Source organism: Aptenodytes patagonicus, chromosome 3 (genome assembly GCF_965638725.1).
Source record: "Aptenodytes patagonicus chromosome 3, bAptPat1.pri.cur, whole genome shotgun sequence".
In the NCBI taxonomy this organism is placed as follows: Eukaryota; Metazoa; Chordata; class Aves; order Sphenisciformes; family Spheniscidae; genus Aptenodytes; species Aptenodytes patagonicus.
In genome coordinates this window covers 74,185,916-74,198,144 of record NC_134951.1, presented here as the reverse complement: position 1 = coordinate 74,198,144, position 12,229 = coordinate 74,185,916, and the positions used below count along the sequence as shown (strand labels likewise).

The 12,229-nt window shown below is 37.4% G+C and overlaps 1 protein-coding gene across 2 annotated transcripts in view; it reads right to left on the bottom strand.

Moving 5' to 3' along the window:
* Positions 1–12,229, bottom strand: part of SYNE1 (spectrin repeat containing nuclear envelope protein 1) — a 268,227-nt gene that overhangs the window by 58,739 nt on the left and 197,259 nt on the right. For both annotated transcript variants that reach the window (XM_076333837.1, XM_076333836.1), the window contains 7 exons: positions 11,819–11,951; positions 11,231–11,413; positions 9,811–9,960; positions 8,627–8,803; positions 5,913–6,068; positions 2,102–2,257; positions 1,207–1,377 (listed from right to left, as the gene is read on the bottom strand). In XM_076333837.1, the coding sequence (XP_076189952.1) occupies positions 1,207–1,377; positions 2,102–2,257; positions 5,913–6,068; positions 8,627–8,803; positions 9,811–9,960; positions 11,231–11,413; positions 11,819–11,951 (1,126 nt within the window). The remainder of the gene's footprint in view (positions 1–1,206; positions 1,378–2,101; positions 2,258–5,912; positions 6,069–8,626; positions 8,804–9,810; positions 9,961–11,230; positions 11,414–11,818; positions 11,952–12,229) is intronic.

Here is a 12,229-nt window from a genome sequence, read left to right as displayed (position 1 = left end):
GCACAGAAGGAGTAAGTGCATGGAACTGCTTCAGAAATTAAAACTTAACTGATGGAAGAAAATAAATTAAATAACATTTTCCTGTTTAGAATGAGATGAAAAAAGTAACAGCACAAAAAAAGCTTTATTCTGAAAATAAGGTTCTTGCTCTTTCATTTATCAGTCTGAAGTACTGCTGGCAGGGAAAATGCTCCTTTTTTTTTTTTTTTAAACCTTAAATATTTTTATGCATATTATTACAGTTTGAGCAGCCCAGCAAATTTCAACCTGATTAAACAGTATAATCAAAATCTTAATAAGCAAAAAAAAGTCATTTTCTGTACCTATTGTTTTACTGACTCCTCCTCTGACACATAAAAAAATGAAAACATAGAAGAGTGGTTGTAAAGTGCATTAATAGATGCTCTTTAAATCTTGGTTTGAAAAGTGCTGTTCATGCTTAGGGCATTTGGCTTTATATCTGTCTGGATGTCAAATCACAGAAAATATTTACATGATAATGTAAACTTAAATTTGCTGGCAAATACTAACAACACAAGTTCTTGTTTACTTTAAGCATCTGGAAATGTTTGCATAATTATTTTTTATTCCAAAGACAATAACTTTCTTTGAAATAAAAGGTTATTCTATGTAATAGAACAATAATTTCAGTAATTTTTAATTTAATTATTTCAATTAATACTAATTTAGAATTTTATAACAGGGGTCTCATTGTATCTTATGCTTTTCTTACAGTGGAAAACCACTTGAACATGTGAGCATCTCAGCTTTTGGAACATTATTTTCTTTGATCTTCAATCTACTGCAACCACAGGGTTGAGGCGGGGAGGGGTTTAAAATGTGATCTCAAAATGTGCCAGTAACTCAGAAGTCTGACAAAGCAGAGTGAGAAACTTTAGTATTAATGGTCACCAGCATGATTTAAAAACTTTTAACGATTTAACAGTATGGCTCGAAATTTAAATAACAGCATCAGAAATCTAAAAAGAAAACAACTATCACCATTTTATTTTTCTGGAAAATGAAAAATGCAATGGCTATTTGATAATGTGTTCTCTTAATGTCATGTGATTTTAATGTGCCAGTATGTCTGTACTTCCATTTCTTATGAACCAAAACGTATAGTTATCTGCATCTGTGCAATGAGGACAAAACTAATCCTCAAATCCATCCTTAGTATGTCAAGAGGCATGGTATTCTTTTCACCTGAAGGTTATCAACTTGGACTTTCACAGCTTCTAAAGAACCAGTAAGAAGATAAAAACGGGACAAAGAATATCTGGCTTCTGTCAGGTAGCTATTCAGTTCTTCATAAGCCACTTTGTAAATGCTCCACTGATCGAGAACAGATTGCAACAGTATCTTCAGTTGGCTAACCTAGGAGGAAGGAAAAAAAAAGTAAATGAAAAGCATTCAAGATATTTGGTTTTCCTTTAAATTATTTCCTTCCTTTTGATCTCAGATACTACTTGTTCTACATGCCTAATCTTAAATCTTTTGGAGAACGAAGATTTTGCACAACAATCAGCTGGGCTTACACACTGGGTACAGCATAAAGTTCTGCTCGATTTTATAAAGCTAGGATGGCAGGGACTGAGAAGGTATCAAGTCCATTCTACTTTGGTCCAAAGCAGGAAATTGCTTAAGACTATGAAACATGTATCCCTAAGGCAGGCAAGTCAGCCTATGAATGTCAGCAGAGAGGCTAGCACTAACACGCTGCATTCCTCCTGAGAAGGCGAACTGGTGTTATCAAGCTTTGGTTGATGACAATTAATGGTGATCTCTTCCTTACTCTGCAAGACCTGTGTGCTTGAAAAGGTAGTTCCTTACAGGTCATTTGGTACCTTTCCACTAAATATCAGAAAGCATCTAAAAAGCTTCAATTACAAGAATTAAAAGCATCCTTGAAATAGGAAACATTATACCCTTTTTATGTGGAGTGTACACACAAACTTGGGGATGGATGGAAACAGGGACACAATTCAGAATCTCTTCCCCTACAATACAGGAGAAATCCACTAGTTGCAAACTGCTAATTCTCCTTCTCCTCCATGCTCTATTCCTGGAGCTATAATTTGCCCCTTGATGATTCTTTTACCATGTGATCCAAATTGGCCCAGGAATGGTTAATTTCTTGCAGTGTATTCATAACAACAGAAGAGACTTCTTCCTTCTTGTTCTGTATCAAAGAAAGACCACTCTGTTCTACATTTTCTACTTCTTTTTCCTTTGTTCTTATTGATTCTTCTAATTCCTGAAAAGAAAAAGAAGATACCTGAGTATTTTTGTTTGTTTAATTGGATAGATAATGCCCTGAGATAGAAAAGATGCCCATAAGCTCCTTAGTTTAAATAATAGGACAGTCACACTTACATACTTCAGGTTTTTATTCTCGAGAGAATCATAACTCATCAGCAATTTTATTTAATATTTTATGTTCCCTTTAAAGCACAGTTATTTGTCTTTAATTTAAATAGAAGCATGTCCTCTACATTAAACTTCTGTGTAATCTTCTGCTCTCATGTAAGAGTCCAAAACTCGTTAAAAATAGGACAGCATTTTGAATACATGGGAAAATTGTTGTGTGTCTTATTTTGTCCTAGAACACTGAGAAGGCTTTTTAATTAGTCCAAAGCTGGCTCAAGCCTCTGGAAAAAAATGAATTTTGCCACCCAAGGAAAAGGACAAAATGACTTCCTAGGGAAAGATGTCAATTTGCCATGCCTCCCCACATGAAGTGGAGTCTTTATTCCTTTGCCAGGTCCCAGCAAAGCCCCTTGCCTGAGGACAGCGAGCCTTCCCCTAGATGACAAGTTCATTGGAGTCCAGCCAATGACAACAAGCAACAGGCTGCAGGAATTTTCCTTATTGCCTCCTCAAGGTTGCATGCCATTAGGAAGCATTAATGAGCTCGATAGCATTTTGCTCTGCTCAGCGTTCCCACAGACTAACCCAAGAAAATGGGAAGAAAATGAACAGTTGGCGTGAAAACAAGTGAAAAAAACAGGGCTGAGTACATAAGCACTGAGGCCATGACAACTTGTTAGTGGCTTGTTTTGCTGCTTCAGGCAAGTGCTGACTGTGTTGTTGATTTAAGATGACCCTAGATTGGTCATGGAAATGCTGATTCAAAATTTGCCAGTTTTATCAATAAGTGAAGTGCAGAATCTCTGGTATGTAACATTTGCTAGTCACAAAGCCTGTGATCTTGCTCATGCCTCAATAGCATGAGAATGAAGTTACAAAATGAAGGACAGAGAACAAGACGACTCGGTGAGCAACTGAGAGTCATACAGCACGCTCCCATAAGCTCATTCCTAGCAAGGAAACTGCCTATATAATTTCATGGCACGGTGCAGGGAGATCCAAGAAAGTCCTGCAGTGCTCTGACTCGTGTGGAAGATGCATAGCTTCAGGTAGTGCAAACACTGAGTCTGAGCAGAGGTGGGAAGTATGGCTTGTAGGCTTTAGGCCAGCACAAATTTGTGTTTACCTGTCTGGAGATAAAGTAGTCAGTGTGATATGGAAAGCACACTATGAGGTGAGAGCAATCTTGGGATGTCTCTACATTAAGGAGTACATCTTGTGATCTAAGGTTATACTTTAATTTTCTGCAAGCCTTTCCTTACTGAGAGAGATGGGTCATCAGGGAAAGAAAACAACACAACAAAACTCTGGGCAAACTGAAAACCCGTGTCTTTCAATATATTACTCTCCCCAAGAATCACAACAACCACCACAACAACAAGTGAACAACTGCCATAACAGACTTTACATTTTAGGTAGTGGGGAGAGTATTTGGAACCAAATTCCGCCCAGTCTTGCAAACACTTGCTGTTAACAGAATTTATCCCTGCATACATACAACACACTTTTGTCTATATACATATATGTGAGAGCATTTTTGCTGTACTGTTTATTCTTAGCCTTTTCTTCTGTATTATTTCACATTTCTTCAAACTTCTAGCCATGACCTTGTTCCAGACTACAGCCTTGGAGTAATACATCGTTTTTTTAGCAGCTGACACCAAAGCAAACACTTCTAAGTTGTACATAGTGAATTTGACTTTCCAAAAAGTGGATTTTAACACTAAAAAGGCATTTAAGTTCGTACAAGGTTGCTCCAAAATTCAGAATGTGAAACAGGCAAAATTTTCAAACACCAAAAATAGCAAATATTTCTGGTTTTCTGTGAAAGGGGGTTTCTTATTCATCATTTTAAACTCATAACCAAATTAAAGACACATTACTGTTTCTGATCTGTGATGGGAAAAAGTGGTTGCTTTCATTTATTAATGTGACACTAGGCAGCAACTAACATCGGTTAATAAATAAACTGCAGCTTTTGTACTAGTTGAACCGGATACCTGGGAGTGTCTGATACAGTTATTTCTTAAACAATTTGTTTCTCTGCTGATCAAAGTCTTGCCATTTATAACTGACTCCCCAAGTGTATTTGCTAACTTCCCTGACCAAAAGGAACCATAAAGGTGATAAATCAGTTTCAGCTTTGAACTCCAGCCAAGCACAGCCTGCCGATTATGTCAGGTTATGCTAAATTACTCTTGCTTCAGTCATATGGGCTTATTGTGCTGAAACCATAAAGATAGCTGGATTGAAACTAAGCACTGCAACCAGTTTGAAAACTTAGGTCAAGAACTTCGGAAAAAAAATTGACTTCTAACATATCTGGCCTAAACAACTATTTGCCTTTACAGAAACAAAGATGGGTTTCATACACTGGTGAATATAGATTAAATTCTCTTATGCATTTCATTTGAATAAACTTCCAGCTGTTCTGTTTGTGAAGACTTAAAAGCTAGATCATATTCATCCCATTCACTAAATGCATGCAGGAAAGACAGCCACATCAAGATAAACACACTTCCTTACTCCTTTTTAAGGGTGTAAGAATACCAAGATTTTGGGCATGAGGTTGTCCTGACAGAGTTTAATTACACATTTAATCTCGTGTGAAGTTTATTATTTGGTGTCTGGTAGAACAAAATATTTTTGAGCAAAAATTATGTGATGCCTGATACCATGTAGAGGCCTTGTTTATAAATTCAGAAAAATCTATTTTGCTTATATACCTATAAATTTGAACTCTAGCCTGACAGCTCCAGAAGCAAGCTTCTAACTACTTAAATGCGTGCCATTCTGAGTAAGATGTTCAGAGTCAACTGTGATACCCTATTCACTGTTGTGTAGTCTTTGTATGAATTTTGCATGAAAAACTGAGTTGGTTCTGAACTTATGTGCATTATATATAGCTGAGCTTTGCCTCATCCTGTCTTTGCCCATCATAATCATGATTCTCCTTCAGTCTTCTGGAAGCAAAAGGGAATCCAGCACTATTTCCTTCTCTGCATAGTCGAATATTTGAAAAAATTTGATTCCTAACACATTTTGAATAAAAGCATAAAAACTCCTTGGATTCTAGCTTTTTTTTTTTTTTAATAGTCAGGTGGAATATATCAGGTGGAAAAAGAACAGAAAAAAAAGGAGGGGCGGAGGAAAGGTAGTGATAAGGCAGAATAAACAAGTTTCCGAATAGTCAAGCATGGTGTTCATGACATCAAGTTCCATAAGACTGGGTAAACAGGAATGGGAACATATTCCTTTGACGGCCTTTCTAGTTCAGTAGGCCTGGCGTGCTTGGAAAAGGCCATGCTTTAATAGACAATGCAAAAAGAATAATGACTTTGGTTGCTTTTAAAGATCCTTGGGACGTTATTGTTCCTTCCCCCTTTCTTATTGCTTTCACTTTAGGAATGAAATCTCTCCCTCACTGAAGTAAAGGGGAGTTCTGTCACTGATTTCACTGATGTGAAGATTTCACACAGCTTTATCAAGTGTTATTTCTAACTGTTGGAAAGAGAATATTGTTATCTGTAAGGGGACATTACCTGACAGTCTTTCAAAGCATTCTGTACTGAAGCCTGGTCTCCAATTTTCTGTTGCTGTTTCAGCTTCTTCTCTTGGGTTTCAAACCAAGTTTTTAGGCACTGCACATTATTTTCATACTCTGTCCACGATTCCTGCAGACTTTCCAACAGCTGGATCTGCAAAGAAATATGAGTATACACTTTCTCATACAATTACTTTTACTGTTGGGTCAATTAAATAAATCAGTGAAGACCAATGCTGACCAGTGCCTTCTTGGAATTCAATGCTTTCAGAAGTCAAAAACAGTATATGCATTCAAATTGAAATATATGTGCTATTTGTAAAAGAGTTCATAATAAAACACCTGCTTTATCCAGCTATAACTATATAGAGCTAACATATTAAAATATTACGACACACTGAAAGAAGCTAACACTTTAGCAGAACATTTTTATTAAGCGGAATTCTTGTCAGAGATCAAGGACCTCAGGACTTCCCAAATAAAACTAAGCATACAAACATACATTTTATATTCCTTGCTTGTAACTGTGTAAAGTAGATGAAGATTTATATTACCAGCTACCAGGAAGAAAATTAACTCTATCCCAGCCGAAACCAGGACAACCTCCGTTGTCAATTGACTGCTTTAAAGTTACTTAGATTTTTCTGATTGTTCTAGGTGTTATTCCATGGCAAATGAGATAGCACTTCTGTTCTTAAAAAAAAAAAAAAACCACAAACCAAACCAACCAACCAACCAAAAAAAACCAAAGCAGAGTTTGAAAACAGCAGCAGTGCCATAAAAGCATTTACATTACTTAAGACAAACTCCACTCTAGGGAATGAGCCACAAGCAAGTAGCAGACTAAAGATCCTTAGAATAGCAGACTTTGGTTTGTTCAGGTAAGCATGATCCCATGGGAAGCTGTACTGAAGGACAAAGGAGTCCAGGAAGCTGACTGATCTTCAAGGACAACTTCCTCAAGTCACAAAAATGACAAATCCACGGAAAGTGGATTACAAAGAATGGGCCTAGAAGCATGGCCTGGCCATGCAGGGCTGATGTTAGGAAAGCAAAATCTGGAACTAACTAGTGAGGGACAGAAGCCCTTCTTGTTACTCTTCACAAGTGCATCAGCAACTAATGGGAAACCACAGAATAGTCCGAGGTACACAGTGCCTTCTTTGCTCTGATCTTACTGACAAGGTCTCCTCTCATGCCTCCCAGGTCTTCATGCCAATTTAACAAATTTTGGCAGAGGTACTAGCCATGGTAGAAGTGGAAAGAATTAGGGGCTACTCAAGTAAGCTAGACATACGAAAATCCACAGAACCAAACAGGATGTATCTGAGGGTGCCAATGTCATTTCAAGGCTGCTGTCTGTCACCTTTAAAAGGTCACAATGGTTGGAGGAAGCTGCTAGTGACTGGAAAAAGGCTATACTGCAAATCCTACCAGAAGACATTTCCACATGCATAAAGAACAAGGAGGAGGAACAAGCATGGTCTTACCAAGGGCAAATTGTGCCTGACCTAACTGATTGCTTCTGCTATGATGATATGACTGACCCTGTGGACAAGTGGAGTGTAGTAGATGTTATCTACCTTGCCTTTAGCAAGACTTTTGATATAGTATCCCATAGTACCCTTGTAGCAAAACTGAGGAGGCATGGGCTGGATGGGAGGTCTACAAATGGATGAACTGACCAGAGTCATCAGTCTTAAAGGTTAGTGGTGAACGTTTTTGATGTCTATCTGGCAGTCATTTACAAGATGCATCTTCAGAGTCAGTCCTGGGTTTGATACTGTTTAATACCTTCATCAATTAACTGAACAACATGATGGACTGTGCATTCAGCAGATTCATAGATGACACTGATTTGGGAGAAGCAGTTGATATGCTGGAGAGTAGGGTTGCCATTCAGAGAAACTTCAAGAAGATGGAGGAATAGGCTCATCAATCCTCAAGAAATTCAGCAAAGACAAATGTAAAGTCTTGCACCTGGGACAAAATAACCTCATGCAACAATACAGGCTAGCAGCAGGCTGGATAGAAGAAAAGGACCTAGGGGTTATGATGGGCAATAACTTGAACATAATAAATCAGCAGTGTGTGTTTGTGCTGATGAAGGCCAACTGTGTCCTGGGTTATATTATTGAGAGTGCACCCAGGAGGTCAAGAGAAGTGGTTCTTTCCTTCTCCTTGACACTTGTGACACATTTTGAGTCCTCCAGTGCAAGGGAGAGATTGACAAACTGGTGAATGGCCACTAACGTCATTAGGGGGCTGGAGCACAAGACATACAAGGAGAGGCTAGCTTCATTCAGCCTGGGAAAAAGAAGGCAAAGGAAGCATCTCACTGTGCTGTCCACTCCTTATGAGGAGTTACGGGGAAGATGGAGGCAGACTATTCTTGGAGATGCACGGTAGAAGAAGGAGAGATAACGGTCACAAGTTGCAACAAGGGAAATTCTGACTGGGACCAAGGCAAAAACTTGTCCCCCACAGGAGTGGTTAAGCACAGGAACAGGCTGCCCAGAGAGGCTGTGGAATCTGCCCTTGGAGATTTTCAAACTCAGCTAAGCAAGTCCCTGTGTAATCTGATCTAACTGTAAAGTTAGCTCTGAGCAGGAGGTTGGACTAGATGACCTGCAGAGGCTTCCAACCATTATTATCTTATAGTTCTATGTATTGTGAAAATTCACTACAGAGCAGCTAGGTTTTTTCCTTTACCTTTTCTGTTATCAGGCCTTGCAGGATTTGCCAACGTCTGTTCATTGCTCCGAGCTGTTCTGCAAAATCAGTTTTGTCGCTACGTTTACTTTCAACATCCTGGCTGCTAATTTGTAGCACTGATTGGTTCACAAAGTCTACCGTCAATTGTTTGCAATTTAAATCTATCTTGAAACCCTAGTAGAAAAGAAGGAGAAAACACCAACAAAACATAAGTACCATAATTTCTTACCTTTCTGCAAAAGACAGGAAAAATGTTCACAAATTACAATTTTACCACAATATATCTAAAAGGTTTTTTAGCAATTGAACAGCAATTAAAAACATTGTTACTCTGTCCTAAACATTGAGAAATAAACCAGCAATACACTGCCTTTGGAATAAAGAATCTGCCTTCTCCCCTACCCCCGCCCCCCCCCAAATCAGTAAAATTATTGATATTGGTCTCAAGTATCAGAGTTAAGAAAAACTGTGTATATATTCATTTTTTTCACTTTTTTTAGTCTCAAAAATTTTAATACAAAAACAGATAAGGTGGAAAATATTCTTACATACAAAGAAGAATAATAGCCAAGAAGTAAAGTGATTTTTCAGGAGACTAGTGAAACAAATCTGACATTTAAAAGAAAGTCACTGTGTGCAGATCTATTACAAGAGTGCTACTGATTTAGTTAAAGAAGTGAAATTGTGTTATATCTATACTCCTCAATAGTTATCTCAAGATATAGTATCTTTCATTTTTGCTTCAGATATTGATCAAAATTATCTTGATCTGTAAACCACTGGCCACCTTCCATTCAAGAACAGGCTACCCTTTGAGGAGAAGGTGATATTATGCAGAGAATTCATAAAACAACAAACATAATTTGCGAAGTGCTTTGTGGTTTTGAATGAAATACAGATCTAATAAGGTTTAATCATGTGCATATTGCTTTGGATTTACCTGGAAATTAAGGCAAACATATTAAAAATTATATTCCTGCCATAACTAAATAGCAGAGTAAAAGTAATTTTGGCTTCTTTTCCACAGTATCAAATATTACCCAACTCTAACTTGTGTACAATTCTAACCACTCCACAATGTAAGTTTTGTTTTTTTCCTTAAATCACTTATACTTTACATATGTATACATATTTAATGGGGATAATTCAAAAGGGAAATCAATAACATTTCCACTCAGTACCTTGTACTTCTGGACGTAATCCTGAATGACTTTCTGCCCTACTACATTTTTTATATTCTCTTCATCCTGCTGAATGACATTTTCCATCAGGGAAATCCAGCTCATAACTTCAGTGATAGCATGGCGAGAAGGAATTTTGTCCATCTGGAGCTGTAGAGATAACAGACTTCAAATGCATGTTGTGAAGAAAATGGTAAGAATTCCTTGCTTTGCATTACCATAATACATTTCGTTTACCTGCTGTTATTATCATGTTATTCTACATCCCTAACATACCACTGAAGTTTATTAAAGAAAAAAGTTTAAAAAAAAAAAAAAAGGTAGGTTTTAATAGGAGATATATTGTATAACTGCATGCATCCTAATAAAAAAATATTATATTAAAGCCTTCTTATTTCCATTCTTCATTGTACAAAAAAACTGGACAAACTCAAAAGATTCCATTTCTGACTTCAAAAGGTTCTGCATTCTCATTCCACAATTCTGTATTGGGCTTACATAGAAGATCAACTTTAAGTTACGTTTTTCCTGTCCTTGTAAATGGCTAATGAATAGACCCATGGAAAACAATTTTATACAACTCTTCTTGTGGTGGTGATTTCTAAATGGGCTGATTTTGAATAGTACCTTTTTTTTTCTCAAAAGACTCACTTTCAACACTTGATACAGTAGTGCTTGCTTACATTTAGTTACTCCGAAACGTGTTCTATGACATTTTTAGGTAGACATACGTAGTTTGCACTACAAGACAGTTCAGAGAACCACTGAATGACATTATTTTGTTTAATATAATATACTCAGGTAACATTTGTTACCCTTGCTCTCTCCCCCTAAATCACGATGATATTACTATGAAAGCATTCCAAATTATAAACTGAAGCAACCGCTTAGACTGATAACCTCCTAGCAACTAAATACTAAGACAACTTTTAGACCAGTATAATTCTTTACCTTCAGTATTATAGCATTAAAAACCCAAAACTACACAACCAAAACCCTCCTGCTCCTACATACACTAGCAGGAACCTTGCACAATGTTTTTAGATTTATTTTGTTTTGCATAGGCTTGAACCCAGTCTGTTCAATTAGAACAAAGCCACCATCCAAATCTGACAGGGCACAGGGATGTGAACTCCCTTTTTCCAAAAAGCATACCAACATGTTGAAAAAATCCTCATCTATTCTTCGGTTAAAATTTAACATATGTAACTGTGAAAGTTTGACATTAACACCAATTGGTGTTAGACAGTATGGGTAGACAGGATTTGGACATGAGTGTAAGCTTTCCCACATTAAAACAGGAGTAACGTTGTTCCTATCTTGCCTCACATGGATAAATTGAGGAAGGGAGCAACTATCTCTCAAAAGCAGTGCCAACCGTATGGTCTGAATTTTCTGGAATTTCAAAGGCCTTCCTTACCTGGTGCAATTTCTCTTGAACTGCTGGGATTTGTGTGAGCAGCTCTGTCCACTGACTGTCGATGTGGGACAATCCCGCACGCAATGCTGCTGTATCCACCTTCTTCAGCCTGAGGAGCTGGTTCCCAGTACTCAGGACAGAAGATTTCTGTGATGATTTAGCATCCACTTCTTTTGAAAACTCCTGTAAGCAGAATCATTTTTGTGGAAATAATCAACTACTTGTTTACTGTACTTAAAGCTTTACCTCAGAAAGCTAAGAATACCCTCCCTTCCTTTTAAAAATATGTACTTTCTATTAGTGTTTATCAGCTATACTTCAGACCAAGTGAGAATAAAAATTGTTTTCAGTCATAGAACCCTTTTCTGTTTTCAGAATCATCAAGCTTTACAATCTTTGCATATAGCAAAGGAGTGCTGAATGTGCAAACACACCAGTTTTTTGAAGGACAGCTCACCTACAGAAGCAGATTTTTTTTTTTTGCATACGCACTACTTCAATGATGAGAAAAAGTATAACCATATGATTGCTCAACTCTTTATTTGTAACTGGGGAGAAAAAGGTGTCCTAGGTCCATGAATAACTTACCAAAAAGGAGTTCAGGTGGTCTCGGACTGTTTCCAGTTCCTGAGGAACTGTCAAAGACTGCTGGCTCCAAAACTCAAGTCGCTCCTTTGCAGATTGTAACCAGTGTGTCAGTTCACTTGATTCACTCTGATACCTGTAAAGATGTTTAAAGAAAACTAAAACAGTCATTGCCACTTCTTGCCTCCAACTGAGCAGTCTCCTCCACGTATTAGAAGAAGATACTATATGCCAGATTTAAAATAAAAATATTTTCTTTCCTTTATTAAATTTCAGAAAAATGGGATTTAATTTTAAAGACAAGCATGGTATCAGGAAGCTCTTATTTTAGCCATTACACCCACAATTCCTAACAGTGCCTTCTTTTTGCCTCTTAGGAAAAGCAAAGTTTAATGAAGGACTAGTAACTAGGTT